The sequence below is a fragment of the Myotis nattereri genome (genome assembly GCF_964212035.1).
Source record: "Myotis nattereri genome assembly, chromosome: 13".
NCBI lineage: Eukaryota > Metazoa > Chordata > Mammalia > Chiroptera > Vespertilionidae > Myotis > Myotis nattereri.
In genome coordinates this window covers 42,228,010-42,245,241 of record NC_138088.1, presented here as the reverse complement: position 1 = coordinate 42,245,241, position 17,232 = coordinate 42,228,010, and the positions used below count along the sequence as shown (strand labels likewise).

The 17,232-nt window shown below is 45.7% G+C and overlaps 1 protein-coding gene across 6 annotated transcripts; it reads left to right on the top strand.

The window, feature by feature from the left end:
* The first annotated feature begins 1,711 nt into the window (after positions 1–1,711).
* SLC25A28 (solute carrier family 25 member 28) lies at positions 1,712–12,499 on the top strand. 6 transcript variants are annotated; one of them, XM_081105343.1, is made up of 4 exons: positions 1,712–2,061; positions 8,968–9,196; positions 10,509–10,565; positions 11,652–12,499. In XM_081105343.1, exons 1-4 carry the CDS (start codon positions 1,771–1,773, stop codon positions 12,167–12,169), a joined length of 1,095 nt encoding a protein of 364 aa, XP_080961469.1. In that variant the 5' UTR covers positions 1,712–1,770; the 3' UTR covers positions 12,170–12,499. The 6 variants fall into 6 exon arrangements, with proteins under 6 accessions (XP_080961469.1, XP_080961470.1, XP_080961472.1 ...); XM_081105344.1 differs by having other exon boundaries at positions 1,960–2,061; positions 8,968–9,478; XM_081105346.1 differs by having other exon boundaries at positions 1,987–2,061; positions 8,968–9,740.
* Positions 12,500–17,232: the final 4,733 nt, after the last annotated feature.

Below are 17,232 nucleotides of genomic sequence, written 5' to 3'. Positions count from 1 at the left end.
TTACAAGCAAAATTTTGCGCGCGCCTGACGGGTGGGAGATGTTTGCGGGGAGGGAGAGGCCGGCGGGGAGACGAGGATTTGTAGCTTCATTGTTGCCCAAAAGGTCAATGAGTTGACCTTTTGGGTAACAATGAGACTCTAGTTCTAGACTCAAAAGTTAATAACCACTGCTTAAGAGGAAGATAATAGATGAGTTAAAAAATTTTTACAATGAGTTGACCTTTTGGGCAACAATGAGACTCTAGACTCAAAAGTTAATAACCATTGCTTAAGAGGAAGATAATAGAGGAGTTAAAAAAATTTTTTTTAAAACAAAACAAAAACCCGGAGGCCCAGAGAAGGGTTAAGTGTTAGAGAGAAAAAAGGAAAACCCCTTCCTTATCTAAGAAAAGCTATCATCAGATTGAAAAGTTCACAATTGCATCATCAGCCCAGTAAAACAGGCGGCGAAGACAGCGGGAATGGAGACTGCCGATGCCGGGAGGGTGGAGTGGGGAAACGCCTGTGTTACCAACCGAGCCTGCAGGTTCGGTGCAGTCAAGGCCCAGGAGGTGGTGCTGAGGCTGGGCGGGCCGGCCCCGTTCTTTAGCCAGTGATCGCCCCTCGGACTCCAGCCGACCCGCCTGGGAGGGAGCGGTCTTTTCACCAGAGACCAGCATCGCCAGGCGGAGGAGTCACACCAGGTGGAGGTCACATCAGGGCGTCGGCTCAGCAACCAGCCGTGCGGCCGGGCTTCCCACGGTTGCTGTCCTTTCCCGGCTGTGTTAGAGCGGCTGCTTCCAGTCCAGCCTCTCCACCTGCTGACATTTCGAAATCGTCCCGCCCTGTTTCGACATCTCTCTTCCCGGCCTCCAGTTCTTCGCCGGGCGCTGGGCCCCATGCCAGCGGGCACCCGGGGAACTCATTCATTCAACGACGGTGGGGTTTGCTGGGCTACTTCGGGTGCAAACTCGGCGCGGGGTGCGGGGTGGGGCCTGCGGAGCGCCGTGCCCTCGGGAGTCCGCTCGCGCGCGCGCGGCCAGCAGGGCCGGCAGTCCAGGCCCGACCGGAGTCGAAAGGGCCGCCGCCCGCATGTCGCAACAGGTTCCCGAACAGACCCGCGAGCCCTGCCAGCGGATGCCCGACTCTGGCCGGCTCCGCCTCGCGAGTCGGAGATCCCGCGGGAACAGAGCTCTCGGCCTGGGCACCCGCGCGCCTCAGGACTTGGGGCGGGCGCTCGAGCGCGGGTCGTAACGGCCGCAGTCAGCGGTTTGACCTTGAGGCCTGGCACCGCTCCCCAAGGCGACCCGACCCGCGGCGCCGAGAGCCCCGCGGGCGCCGGTCCCAGGCAGAACCCCGGCCTCTAGGGTCCCTGGGCGCTCCGCTCTCTTTCATGTAGCCAATCGGATCCCGACGTGGTGCGGCCAAGTATCAAGGGTGGTTGAGCTTCTCAAAGTTCAGCCTTAAGTTTCACATGTCGGCCAATCAGCGGCCAATAAACAAGAAGCTTCAAAGATCAAAGGGAAAGGGGTGGGAGCCTCGCCTGCGGACGGAAGAATGACAGGCCCCTGCACCAATACCGCAGGTATAGTTTTCTACGTAACCAAAGGGGCTGGGCTAGTTTGGCCGCCGCACCAATGACGGGTGGGGGGCGTGTCCACGGGGCTACGCGGGAGCGGGAGGACAGGGGCTCGCTGGGCCGCGCCTGAGGCCGACGCAACGGGGCCGGGGGGCGGCGGCGGCGGTGGCGGCAGCGGCGGCGAGGGTGGGCGCCGTGGCTGCCCCGGGTGGATGGAGCTAGAGGGGAGGGGTGCTGGCGGTGTGGCGGGGGGGCCGGCGGCTGCGCCGGGGCGGAGCCCCGGGGAGTCGGCGCTGCTGGACGGGTGGTTGCAGCGGGGCGTGGGCCGGGGGGCCGGCGGCGGGGAGGCCGGGGCCTGCAGGCCCCCGGTGCGGCAGGATCCGGACTCCGGCCCGGACTACGAGGCGCTGCCGGCTGGAGCCACTGTCACTACGCACATGGTGGCGGGCGCCGTGGCAGGGATTCTGGAGCACTGCGTGATGTACCCTATCGACTGCGTCAAGGTGAGACTCAGACCGGCTCCGAACCCGACCTAGGGCTGACCCGCCCCCGGGGTCCAGTCCGGAGCCGGGACCCAGGCCCAGAGCCGCAGCCGACATGAGTTCTTTCCTGGCTCTGCCACCAGCACACAATTCGACCGGTGCTCCATGCAAGCAAGGTCCCGGCTGGGAGTTGACCCCAGCCAGGAACCAGGACCCATTGGCACCCGTCAGTGAGATCTGACTCGGGACTCGGGACGCTGGAACGAAAACCCGTCAGCCCAAGCCCTGGATCTCAGCTGGGATGTAGCAGGAATAGGGTGGGAGGGGATGAGAACAGCTAAGCGCCCCTGACTTGATTAAAGGGAAGCCAACGGGCATGCACCAGACCCTTAGCGGCTGGGGAGGTCCAGCGCTTTTACAAGCTCCTTGCTGTGTCTCCCCCAAAAGTGACGGGGCAGGGATCAGAATCTGGGACCGCTCAGCTAGATGAAAGGTTTACTTAATCCATGTAGCCGGGGAGCGATTGGAGATTATTGTGCTGAGTGCCGGCCTGGGAGTAACGTGGGGAAGAGGTTTCGGTTTCTCTGGGCAGCAAGCGCGACACCCCACCTATTTCCTGAACGTGAAGACTGAGCTGGGATCAGGATTGTGTCCTGTATGCAGGGAGCACATCAGCTCCCAGCTGAGAGATGGAGCGGACAGTGTATTTCTTGAGCCATCTGGAGTTGACCAAAGCGGGAAAGTGGCCTAGGAGGGAAGCATTACGGTATCAGAAAGAGGATGTAGGATGTAAGTGTGAAGAAGATTATATGGGCTCATTTCGAGGGCATGATTTGGGTGGAATTACGCAGGCTGATTAGTGGATACAGAAGTCAGGTCCTTCTGAAGAAAGCTGGGCGAAGAGGGGAAACGGGTTATTCGTTACAGTTCTTGTGCATGAGCTAAGGTACCAGCCGCTAAAAAAGAAGTGAGAACTAAATTGAGAAGTAAACTTGAGGGGCGTCTCTTGAAATAAATACGGCAGAGACGGGCGGCTCCTTTCCACGTTGAGGGTATAGTCAGGCAATATCCTGTCAGCTCTTTGATGCATGCTTTTGCCTCAGATAAGGAAAGTGTTATATATTCGAAAGGAGGGGATCAGTTTGAGAAATGCAGTCTGTCTCTTCTGCTTTTCCCTGGTTCCAGGACCGTTTCATGTTTTCATTAGTAATGTGGATGCGGAAATGGGGAAAGGGCTTAGTAAGCTTTGTGGATGACACTGAGGTGGTAGTAGGATGCTAGTACATTGCAAAGGTAACTCCGAACAGGAGCCGTACCCATTGAAAGGGTGAATGCCCTTGGCTAAAGTGGACATTAGAATTTTAAATGCCCTTGTCAATGGGGAGGAATAGGAATAAACAGTAAAATCCACCAGAGAGGAGTAAGATGGTTAATGCTCTAACAATATTGAAATGTAAATTGGTTAACTACAAATGAAAAAGATTCAGACATTTATGTAATAGAGGCTAGGCTGAATGACTGAATTGTCAGTGCTGTATATCCAAAAGTTAATATGATCTAACTGCAAAGTAACGTCACTATACTTAGACTGTGAGTGAAGAGCAGGGTCTAGGGTGCTCTGTTTCAGGCTAGGTATCAAATGAAAACTAGATCAAGGAATGCAATGAAAATTATTTAATGCCTTGAAAGATACAATGCAATGTAACTAACTTGGAAATATTATAACTACTTACTCCATGTATTTACATAATGCTATTGTTGTTGTAAACATTTTACAAATTCCTCTGTTAGAAATGCCAATCTAGAATATTTGGAGGGGGCAAATCTTTGTCCTGTGACAAAATGGAATTGAATTTTTAGTAACTGAGACCATTCAGAATCAAGTATGTCAGATAAGGTGGGAGGTCAAAATGTGTAATACTGACTACGGTCAAAGATAAGGTGGGACCAAAAAGCTAGACCTATGAACTCCTAGACTGAGAAATCCACTGAGGGAACCCCTTCTGAAGAAGAGTGCCAGGAATGTTTTGCATAACCACAGCATTGCCAGGAGTCACTTCTAGCCTTCCAAGGTAACTACAGTTATTTTTGAAGAACTCATTTACATAAGCTTTAGAATTTTTTTTTTCACTTAGTCATACAACATTGTAGTCATGCCTCATTGCCCTACATTAAAAGAAATAATTTTTTAATCTGGAAGAAAAATGCTAAAGAGTCTTCAAAAACACAAAAACTACTTTAGAAGAATCATTTTCATTTGTCATTAATGCTGGGACTTAAATGACTAGAGGGAAGAACTAGGTGAGATCAGTAGGATTTGGTGTCAGGACGTATGTTAAAGACTTGTGCAGACATGAAAGTAAAATTCAAACCTCTTCCTTCAGAAAAGGCTTCACATTCACAGTTCACTTGTCCCTGGCAGCTCTTCTTCCTCTTCACCATAAATGAGTGGTAGTGAAGAAGAGCTTCCCAACTGTACCTGAAGGCTAGGGGCAGTTATCTGTGTTGGAGCCTCTAGTGCAACCATAGTATTAGCAAATGAAAGCTGACATTGCTTCTTGCCGTGCTACTCTGTGTACCCCCAGCCGCTTATCTGGGTCAAGTCAACTTAAAATGTCCTTGGGAGGGACCATGGGAAGTGAGCATAGCCTTGCTAGGCCGTAATTATTCAGCCAACTATTTCCATAGTCATAGGATTGTTTGAGAACCCAAATAAATCCCAGTTTTCCTTTTCTGGGAGGCAAGTACCAGGCTCTATAGGGATAGGCTCTGCAACTCAAAGCAGACAGAACTCTTCTCAAAACCATCTGGCAAAGTACCCACCAGTCACCAAGGTGCCACTTTTTGGCTCTGTAATAGTGAAGCAAATAATCTACTCCCATAAGTTAGAGGGGCATTTTTCTAAACTCCAGATGTAAATGGATATCTATACACATTTGACGAAAGATTAAGAAATGGAAACATTGACGTATTTGATTTTCTTGCATCTAATAATAACAATAAATATTCAATAAATGGCAACTGTTCTTACTTGCCAAGCACTATCTGCCATGCCTTATATTCATTTATTTATGTAATCATTGAGACAACTTCATGAAGTAGACACCATTTTCAATATTTTACAGATGAAGAAAAGGAGGCAAGTTAAGTAACTTGTCCAAGGTCATATAATTTAAGTGGTACAGTCGTGATTTGAACCCATTGTGACTCCCAAGCCTTCCATACAGCATCTCAAAAGCAGATTTCCAGAACCAAGTAAAGCACAGAATTTCACAGTAGTGCTGGTTCCGGAACCTGGCCTACGGGTTAAAAGCTGGACATATAATTATAGCTACAGAGAAACTAATCCTCACCCGAGGACATTTTCATTGATTTTTAGAGACTGGGAGGTGGGGGGGGGGGGGGGGGGGAGGGAGGGAGGGAGGGAAGAGGAGAGAGAAAAAGAAAGAAACATCAATGTGAAAGAAATATCGATCAGTAGCCTTCCACATGCTCCCTGACGGGACAGGCTGAGGGTCAAATTTGTAACCTAGATCTGTGCCCTGACTGGGAATCAAACCCAAGACCTTTCAGCATATGGCATGACACTCCAACCAACAGCCACATCAGCCAGGGCACAGAGAAGCTTAAAAATGAAACAAAAAACAAAAAACTAAATTAAACTTGATTTATTAGTGGTTAAGGACCAGTTAGTTGTCCATGCATATTTGTGGAATGACATACAATTTACAACACTGCCATGATCTGTAAATTCTAAGATATGAACTAATATTTCTGAGAACCATATTTGAATACAATAAAAAGCCTATTTCTAATACCTTATAAATTACCAATGGCTTTTACATGCCTTAAATCTTTGAATCCTCACAACAGCTCTCTGAGCCAGCCATTCTTAATCTTATGCTATAGACTATGCAGTAGTATGTTTAATACTGAAGCTCAGAAAGGTTGACATACCCAAGACCACACATTTAGCTAAGCTGGGGCTTAAACTCAGGCTTTCTGACTCAAATGTGGCTTGTCTTACCAAACCACTGATCTCCCTAATAGTTTGTTTGGCTTTTCTTCAAAGCCGGGATTTTTATATTGAAGGCTATTAATTTTTAGAGATTTCATCTTTTTCCAAAATTGAGATTTATTGGCCCACACATTTGGGAAAAATATATTCATTTTTATAATTGGCAAACTTATGCCTGGGTCCTCTTTATAAGGGCTTACTTCCATTGAATTAGAATTGTGAGTTAGGTTTAGATGTGTGTAAAATATTCAGAGTAGCTTACCTCCAGCTTTCAAAGGTCTTACCTCTGAGGCCAGATCTTTCAAAACTGGTTGCCTAGGCCAGCCAGTGTGGCTTGGTGGTTGAGCATTGACCTATGAACCAGGAGGTCATGGTTCAATTCCTGGTCAGGGCACATGCCTGGGTTGCAGGCTTGATCCCCAGTGCGGATGTACAGGAGATAGCCAATCATGCATTATCATTAATGTTTCTATCCCTCTGAGATCAATAAAAAAATATTTTTTAAAAAGTAGACTGGTTACCTAAATATGCTATTGACTCCAGTAAAGCAGTACAATTTCTGAACATTCTCCCTATATAAGATCAGTTTCAAACAAATATATGGAAACACATAATTGTTAAGCCACTGGGCCCAATTTATCTATTAGTAGCCATAGCCAACAAAGACGTATAGTCTCTCTGAATAATTCATCTGATGGGTTTTATGCCCCTGGGTGATGTGAAAGATCAGTAAGCACAACCCTATATTGGATTAGAGTTCCTTTTTTTTTTTTTTTTTTTTTTTGAGAAGTGGAAACAAATGTGTTGTTATACTGTGTATTTTTGATTGAACTTACAGTAATTAAGCTTTCAAGCTTCCAGTTCTTTGTTGGTAGCAGGCAGGAAAATAGAGAAATAATATAGAGGAATGTGGATTGCTTGTGGCTAACTAGGACCTGTTAATCTGGATTCTGTTAATTCAGTTAGTTTCCTTTTAAAAGGCATTACTCTTGGGTTCCAGATGGCCAACAGGAGGTTCAAGCTTTTTTTTTTTTTTTTTTTTTTATTAATTGCTTTTTTACAGAGAGGAAGGGAGAGGGATAGAGAGTTAGAAACATCGATGAGCGAGAAACATCGATCAGCTGCCTCCTGCACACCTCCTACTGGGGATGTGCCTGCAACCAAGGTACATGCCCTTGACTGGAATCGAACCTGGGACCCTTGAGTCCGCAGGCCGACACTCTATCCACTGAGCCAAACCGGTTAGGGCAAGGTTCAAGCTTTTAAATGCAGATTCAGTCAGTGATTAGATGGAAGTAGGAATTTAAACTGTACTTGGGCTTTAGTTATCCCTACTGGCTCACTAGTGGCTGATCTGCTACTTTTTGAACTGGTGCAGACACAGCTAAGGTTCATTAAGGCTTTCACTTATTCCTTCAACAAACACATTTTGGGTGCCTGTTGTGTTCCAGGCACTAGATACTGATTTTATATTCTGTGAGTCCCTGTGCCATCTTAATCTTGAAATGGATTAATAGACAAGAGATCTTCATTGAGAGACATAACCTTCAGAGAAACTTCCTCTGTGGGAAGTATTTCAAATAAGATTCATTTTCCGAATTTTAATAAAACTTTGCCAAGGAATATCATACAAAGTGACTACTGGGAACATTTGAGATCTTGCTCCCTTCCCTGGCATATGTTGTCAGTTTGGCTCAAATAACCTCTTAAAAAATTCTCTACAAGCTTGGACATTTTTTTACTGGTACATTGACAGACTCGTATACTATAAATGGAATCATACAATATACACTCTTGTGTCTGACTTACTTCATTTAATATTATGCTTGTTGGATTCGTCCATGGTATTACATGTAACAGAAGTTAAAAGAAAAAATGTATCTACAATAAACTTTTCATTCCAATCTTTTGAACCCTCTGGAGGTTCCAAAGATTATATTTTACAGAGACTGATTTTATTCACTGATGCCAGTTTGGGGATTTGGTCAATTTAGATTAGAATTTTGAAAGCCGCGCCGGAACCGGTTTGGCTCAGTGGATAGAGCGTCGGCCTGCGGACTGAAAGGTCCCAGGTTCGATTCCGGTCAAGGGCATGTGCCTGGGTTGCGGGCACATCCCCAGTGGGAGATGTGCAGGAGGCAGCTGATCGATGTTTCTAACTCTCTATCTCTCTCCCTTCCTCTCTGTAAAAAATCAATAAAATATATTTAAAAAAAAAAAAAAAAAAAAAAAAAAAGAATTTTGAAAGCCTCTTCAATTTTAGAGACTAGGTTGATTTCCAACTTCATAGTTTCAGGGTAAATTTTCTTCCTAGGAAATTAGAGCAGTATCTATTAGGAATGCTACTTTTGCCAAGATTTGATCTTACAGACCCAGCTGTCAATGCCAAACACTGTGAAAAAAGTCAGGTTATCAACTCTCAGTTTTATCAAAAGATGAGCCATCTTCATCTCATTAACAGTGTAGTATTTGGTCAGGAAGGAGGCCTCCGATCAGCCTTCAGAAGTGCATCAGTATGTGCAGACATTAAATACTTGACTTTAGAATCCATTTGTAGAGTTCTTAGCCTGAGTTATAAGGCACAAAAACATCTGAAACACAGGCTTGATATTTGTTGCTGGGGCTGTGAATCACTTTGGAGTTCCAGGACACTTACCAAGGGGTGATATTCTCGGGGAAAATAATGTTATTCTGTTCTTAGGGTCATAAATGAGTAGGAAAAGAAAGGTCCAAGGGTTAGAAAGATCGGATATAAATTTGGAAGCAAGCAAAACTGGATGGCAGGTATCACTCCTGCCCACTGGCTTGATGCCACAAAGAAGGTCTGCATAGTGCCTAAAGCCTGAATGTTGAGGTTGAGTGAGAACTTGTCCTTACTGACATTGCACTTCTCCTTTCTGTAATTTCAGACCCGAATGCAGAGCCTACAGCCCGACCCAGCGGCCCGCTATCGCAATGTGTTGGAGGCTCTCTGGAGGATTATAAGAACCGAGGGCCTGTGGAGGCCCATGCGGGGGCTGAATGTCACAGCAACAGGCGCAGGGCCTGCCCATGCCCTCTATTTTGCCTGCTACGAAAAATTAAAAAAGACATTGAGTGATGTAATCCATCCTGGGGGCAATAGCCATATTGCCAATGGTATTGAGCCTTCCTGTGCTGGTTCCCCCATTTTCCCAACTCTTTGGGCTTTGCTGCTATCAATGCTTTCCAGTCTCAGCATGGTTTGGAGCTGAAGCTTTGGGCTGGGGTAGGCCAGATTATAGGGGAGGGACTTCCAAACCTGATGTTCTCAGACAACCGGCCGCTTCAACCCCACCCCTCCTTTGGGGCACCTCAACAAAGGGTTACAATATCCTCCCTTACCTACCAGCTTGACTCTTTCCTCTCATCATCTCCCTGGCATCAACTGCTAATGCCCTGGTAATGTGGAGACACACACTGAACTACCCCGTTGTATATTCTTGGTAGTCGGGTGGTGTCCTGCTCCTCAGCAGGATCGGAGGTGACCCAGCCACCCAAGGAAGACACTAATGGAGCCCCAGCTCTTCGCCTCACCTTTTCAGGATCCCAACTGACTAGTGGCAGTTTTTGTCATTGAGGACATGACAAGACCTCAACAAGTGAATGGGGGTGGGGCCAAGGGACTTCTGTATGGAGAAACCAGAGGGTTGAAGTTATGGAAGTAAGGGAATCTCCAGTAGCAGCCTGGAGATTGAGGATCGCCCAAAAACCAAAATGAGTGTAGAGAGCAGAGGGTGAGGAATATGGTAGTTCGGGACTTGAAAGGTAGATGGACAGATGTTAAGATTTGGAGGCAGGTTGGGCTGCATAGGGGCATCGGGATAGAAGGTGAGATTCTTTGGTGATGATCTGGCACCTGCCCCTCATGTCCTCCGCCCTCTGGAGGCAGTTGATGTGCTGGCATTCCTTGGCAGCAGTGTATCTGCTTCCTATTTGGGGCATGAAGTGAATTTATTCTTGGAACCATAATTTTTAAAGAAAGTTTAAAAATTGATTTTAGAGAGAACAATCAATTTGATGTTCCACTTATTAATGCATTCATTGGTTGGTTCTTGTATGTGCCCTGATCAGGGATTGAGCACCCAACCTTGGCGTATCAGGACAATGCTCTAACCAACTGAGCTACCTGGCCAGGGCCTATTCTTGGAATCTTTATGGATAAAATCTGGGCCATTTTCTTTGATTCTTCCTGCCCTTAGTATTCTAGATGTGGAAAGTACATTGGTGACCTTACTAAGTTGGTGGGAACAAATATCTTCATTTCTCAGAACAGGAATTTAGGAGCAGTAGGTTCCCATCTTTTGAACTGGCTCTCAGCGTTCCCTCACCCCGCTGTGGTTTAGCACAGCCACTTCCCTTCGCTCTGAGCCTCAGTGAATCAGTCGCCCTCTCCAGACCTCACATGTGGCAGTTGTTTTCTCCTTTGCAGGTGCGGCCGGGTGTGTAGCTACATTACTTCATGATGCAGCCATGAATCCAGCTGAAGGTAATCATTTCTCAAACTTTCCCTTTGTGGGCACCTGCATCTGCATCTATTATTTCTGGTTTGCAGAAGAAAGCTGAGAAACACCTGAGTTTTGGTGGGAACTCCTGCCACGTTACCTTGTCTTACCACTAGAGGGTGCTCCGTCCATGTCCGAATTTAGGAAGAGCCCCTTGGACTGGTAGCATATCCATTGAGTTTAATTCATCTTTAAGGCTTCCTTAGAAAAAGATATGGCTCTACTTGGCCTGTTTCTGGGCCTTCTTGGAAGTCCCCTTTGTAGTGCAATTGATCTCATCTGAAATATTAGCAGATTATTTCACTTCAAAGAGATCAAGATGGATTTTCACATTTGAAAATACTGCCTTGTTGGAATAAAGATCGTTGAGATAGGAATGAAAGGGTGAATTGTAGAGTTCAGTCCCTGCTCTGTGGCTTGGATCTTGGCATTTTAGTTGGATGATGAGGTACTCAAGCAAATATGAAGGGATAGCATAATTGCCATGTTCCTTAACTTCCAGTTCTTTGCCTGTCCGGGCAAGGCCATGGTGTGCAAAGGGCCAAAACTAAAGTGAAGATCCACAGAGCTCATACCATGTCTACCTGAGGGAGTAGAAGATACATATTTGGGAACTGAAGCCAGACTCTTGGCTAGGACTTTTGTTTTCTTTCTGTGGGAGGTATAACCGTCCTCATGTGGTACGAGTTAGGTGCTCGTAGTACCTGAGGATGCACTGTGTTCACTGCCACCAAGTCATTTCTTGTTTCGGGAGTTACAAAAAGGTAACATAATCATGATACAATCAGAGGTAATTACTTATTTCAAGGAAACCCTCTATCTTAGGTGTTATTTAGCTGGTTTTAAAGAAATCCCACTGAAAGTGGGTCCATTATTTTTGGGCTTTTTGCAAACCCTCTCAGATCCCCTTCTCTCAAAGAAGGGAAACCGTATCAGGCTGACAGCTCGCTCACATTTTTTTCTGTCTCCATTCCCTTGGCTGATCCGCTCCCCTGGGCTCTGAATCTGGACACTTGCTCACCGGTTGGTGGTTGTCGCCGTTTCTTCCTTCTCGTTGATGGCATTGCCAGTGGTCAAGCAAAGGATGCAGATGTACAACTCACCTTACCACCGGGTGACAGACTGTGTACGGGCAGTGTGGCAGAATGAAGGGGCCGGAGCCTTTTACCGCAGCTACACCACCCAGCTGGCCATGAACGTTCCCTTCCAAGCCATTCACTTCATGACCTATGAATTCCTGCAGGAGCACTTTAACCCCCAGAGACGGTACAACCCCAGCTCCCATGTTGTCTCCGGAGCCTGTGCAGGAGCTGTAGCTGCCGCTGTCACAACCCCACTGGACGTTTGCAAAACACTGCTCAACACCCAGGAATCCCTGGCTTTGAACTCAAACTTCACAGGACATATTACAGGCATGGCTAGTGCCTTCAGGACGGTATATCAAGTAGGTGGTGTGACCGCCTACTTCCGAGGGGTGCAAGCTAGAGTAATTTACCAGATTCCCTCCACAGCCATTGCATGGTCTGTGTATGAGTTCTTCAAATACCTGATCACTAAACGGCAAGAAGAGTGGAGGGCAGGCAAGTGAAGTAGCACTGAACGAAGTCGGAGGTTCAGACAACACTGCTGTGCTCTACCCACTCCAGCCGCATTCTCTGTCTCCTGGCATGCTCCAGCCTTGAGTGGAGTTGGAAGGAAAGTAGAAGGCTCTCCCCAGGCTGTTGGTGTTTTGGCTAACACCAGTTACTGCCAACCTCCGATGCGCCACCTTTCCTTCCAGGCCCTAAGCAAGTGCAACAAAGCACACCACAGCACGTGGACAACCTCTCCATCCTGGGCCTGATGACCTGTTCTCGACTGTTAGAGAGGGATAAGCAGCTCAATCCCCTGGTTCCTAATAAAAAACGTTCAAGTTAAATGGTTTCATTGGGTTTTTCTAGCCAAAGGGGAGGTGAAATGCATTAACTATTCTTGACTTGAAGCATCAATGAAGGGGCCCAGAAGGAAGGTCTATTGCATATGTGTATAGTTTGGTTTCTGCTGATTTTCACGGCGATTTAAAACATTGGGGTCCCACTCTTGTTTTAGTAATTAGGCTCCAAGGAATCTCCCTAATGGCAGGAACAATGGGCCTTTGACAGAGCTTAGCTAAATAGGCGCTCTTTTATTTATTTATTTATTTTATATTGCTTTAATGTATTTCCTATTTTGTTTTTAAAATATATTTTTATTGATTTCAGAGAGGGAGTGAGAGATAGAAACATCAATGATGAGAGAGAATCATTGATTGGCTACCTCCTGCACACCCCCACACTGGGGGCCGAGCCCACAACCTGGGCATGTGCCTTGACCAGGAATCAAACTGTGACCTGGTTCATAGGTCTATGCTCTATCACTGAGCCACGCCGGCCAGGCTAAATAGGCGCTCTTGATCCCACTGTTGTCTTTTCCCGAGGGCAGTGTTGTGACACAGGGAAAGTAGATCTCTCTGTCCTCATTCTCAGCTCTGCCTGCAGCAGCCAGACTTCCCATGTGGCACTGTGTTTTGTAATGCAGTTGCAAAACTAAAATTAGCAAGCGGCAAGTCGCAGATTAGATGATAAATAATATCTTTCATTTTAAGGCTTTTACAAGTAATTTAACATTCATGATCTCATCTTGCTCAAAATGTGAGAAGTAGGTAGTGCAGGTATCTATTTTATAGGTAAGCAAAGCTCATAGAGGCTATGACTGGGGTAGGCTTTTGGAGGAAGTGACATCAGGGTGACACCTGGAAGACAAGCTAACTACGTGAAGAGGGGAGGGGAAATGTTCTCAGCAAAATCTGGAGGTAAGAGAATAAGAAGTGTTGGGGGTTTGGTGTGCAAGCGGTTTGGTAAAGCTGACATCTGGGAGGCGTCCTGCTAGCGAGCTAAGCAGGGACTGGGTTTTAAAAGCAACACTAAGGAGTTTAGAGTTTATCCTGAAGGCAGTGCAGAAGCATTACAGGATTTGAAGCAGAGGCGTGGTGTGATCAGATTTACAATTTAAACAGATTATTGAGGCTCTCTGCGAAAGGATTAGAGGAGCAAGACTGGACAGGCTGGCGGACGGGTTAGGAGGCCATCGCAGCCATCCAGGCAAGGCTGCAAGGTGGTCTGGACCAGGACCGTGGCAAGGGAGATGGAGAAAGAGCAAAACTGGAGCAACGTTAGGGTTGTAGAATCAATAGGATTTGGTTACAGAACAAATCTTGTCCTCCTTCTACCTGACAGCCCTTCAAGTATCTATGGAGAATCATGTCTGAATGCATTTGAAATAAAACTGTCAAGAAAAATCAGGGTCGCCTGTTCTCAGCCTTGTGTAAGTAAACTATGTCACCCTTCTGATTTAGCGATGGAAAAGAGAGATGTTAATAGTGTTAAACGGTGGTCTCTGGAGTTTGACTCACGAAGTAAAACGCATTGCGGAGGTCAATTCAGAAGGCTGGCTAGTAAAACAGCTGCCCCCCAGCGTGGACTAAGCATGAGAACAAAGGGATGCCTCTCCGGACCTTTCCCTGCAATCAGTCACCTTTGCAGAGCTACTGCCTGGCAGAGGATCCGGACCACAGTAGGCACTATGGCAATAAGGCCCATTTTTCAAGAATGGATATGGGGCAATTTCTCAAAGAATGGTAGTCACTAAAACCCCCGAGCTCTAATACAGTTCACACATGATGAGAAAAAAATGCAAAGGTGACCATCTAATCCTGCTTGTGCTCTAGCTACTGGAGAACAGTCAGTTTGGATTTTGGACAGGGCATTAGCCCAGTCACTAGAGAAGATAGAGGCAGAATAGACTATAGGTTGAGCAGCCTGGAATGGCAGGGACTGGACACCTGGGTCAGGAATAAGTAAGCCTCACTTCCCTGGGGCGCACCATCCCCATGAGAGCTGTGAGTTATGTGGAGCCTGAAGGACCCAGGACCAAGTCACAACCAAGCGGCCACTTTCTGCATAGTGCTACGTGATGGGGAAAGTGAAAAAATAAGTCACAATTTGACCCGAGAAAACTTCTTCATTGAAGGTATAAGATAAACAGGAATGAAAGTATCTTGTAATAATACAAGACATTATAGCTTTATACTGGATTGTACAGAACCAATAATGAGGTTTAGGGACAGAAAGATAAGTGCAGGTCAGAGTTAACAGAAAAGAGGTGGCTTTGCTGAACAGAAAAAAAATCTTTCATAAAAGCCAATAAAAGTTGATCAATGCTAATTTTTATACAATTTAGAAATCACACTTAACAAGAAAATACCTCTAGTCCCATTACCCAGAGAATATGACAACATTTTGAGGTACATCTAGTATTTTCTTTCAGCCGCGCCCCCCCCCCCCCCCCCCCCCCCGGTTTACAAGTACATCTAGTATTTTCATGCATTTTTAAAAAAGTTTCCAAAAGCAGATCACATTGCAACCAACTTCATAATAGGTGCCTGTCTTTCCACATTATTAAGTTTTCTTCCATCACCTCAATATGAATAACCACGATGTTCCATTGTAAAAAGGCACAAAAGCTTAGTCAGTCCTTGCTGCACCTTTGTAGTAATGTATTATCAAGAGCGTTGCTGAATGACTAAGGAGAGTAGGTAGGGCAGGTGTGGACACGGTCAGAATGAGGAGACAGCCTGGTGCCACCTCTCGGCAGGTGCTGAAGAGATCCCGACTGGAGACCAGGGTGCAGGGTGCAGGATGGAAGGGATGAGGCTGGCCAGCAGGAATGTCAGAGGTAGGATGATTTCTTAGAAGTCATCTTGCTTCACATTACTGCTTAGCCTAACCTCACTCTAAAGCAGTGGTTCTCAACCTTCCTAATGCCGCGACCCTTTAATACAGTTCCTCATGTTGTGGTGACCCCCAACCATAAAATCATTTTCGTTGCTACTTCATAACTGTAATTTTGCTACTGTTATGAATCGTAATGTAAATATCTGATATGCAGGATGTATTTTCATTGTTACAAATTGAACATAATTAAAGCATAGTGATTAATCACAAAAACAATTTGTGTTTTCCTATGGTCTTAGGCAACCCCTGTGAAAGGGTTGTTTAACCCCCAAAGGGGTCGCGACCCACAGGTTGAGAACCGCTGCTCTAAAGCATGCTGGACAGAGAGGTTCCCCACCCCCACTCCATGTTTGGGAGCCCTCTGCTGCTCAAGACCACCCATGTCTTTAGCAGTTCAGCATGGCGGGTATGGTTCGATGGTTGAGTTGTTGACCTATGAACCAGGAGGTCACAGTTTGATTCCGGGTTGCGGGCTCAATCCTCACTGTGGAGTGTGCAGGAGGCAGCCGATCAATGATTCTCTCTCATCATCGATGTTTCTATCTCTCTCTCCCTCTCCCTTACTCTTGAAATCAATAAAAATATTTAAAAAAATAAAAATGTGCCGAAACCGGTTTGGCTCAGTGGATAGAGCGTCGGCCTGCGGACTGAAGGGTCCCAGGTTCGATTCTGGTCAAGGGCATGTACCTGGGTTGTGGGCACATCCCTGGTGGGGGATGTGCAAGAGGCGGCTGATCGATGTTTCTCTCTCATCGATGTGTCTGACTATCTCTCTCCCTTCCTCTCTGTAAGAAATCAATAAAATATATTTAAAAAAATAAAAATGTAAGAGTGGACTTGCTGGGACCTAGGGATGTATATGTTTAGCCTTAATAGATATTATCAGAGTTCTGCAAGTGCTCATATCAATTTGTACTCCTGCCAGCAATGTGTGATAGTTCCAACTTAGTGCAAATATTTTTCTACTTTTAATTTGTATATAATTTCATGATTATAAAAATGTCCCCCAAACATTTATTGCTATTTTCTAATTGCTAAAATTTTGCCCCAGGTGGCTTACCATTTTATTCATATATATCTGTGCACGCGCACACACACACACACACACATTTTTCTGAACTACTTATGCCCTTTTTATTGCTAAATACTTCAGTGTGTACTTTCTAAGAACTTTTTTTATATACCCACAATTATCAAAATCAGGAAATGTAGCATTGATACAAAATTATTATCTGATCCACAATTCATATTCAAATTTCACCAACTGTTCCAATAATGTCCTATTTTATAGCTATTTTCCCTGATAATCCAGCATCCAGTGCAGATCACACATTGCACTTATATCTCTTTATTCTAGATCAGGTCCTCAGCCTTCCTTTTTCTTACATGGACTTACTTTATTTTATTTTTTAGATTACAGGCCAGTTGTTTAGTAGAATGTCCTTCAATTTGTTTTGCTTGATGTTCTTCATAATTAGATTCAGGTTATGCAGTTTGGGTAGATGCACCGTAGAAATGATGTTGAGTCCTTCTCAGGACTTCACATCAGGTGGCACATGAGGTCAGTTTGTCTCTTTATTGGTATTGTTAGTTTTGATCAGCTGTTTATGGTTGTGTTCACTTTTTCCTTTTGTAGTTAATAAATAATTTGTAAGGAGGAACTTTCAGTTTATATAAATATCCTATTCTTCATCAAACTTCCAAGTTTTGGCATCCATTGATAATTCTTTTTTTAAAAAATATATTTTGTTGATTTTTTACAGAGAGGAAGGGAGATGGATAGAGAGTTAGAAACATCAGTGAGCGAGAAACATCCATCAGCTGCCTCCTGCACGCCCCC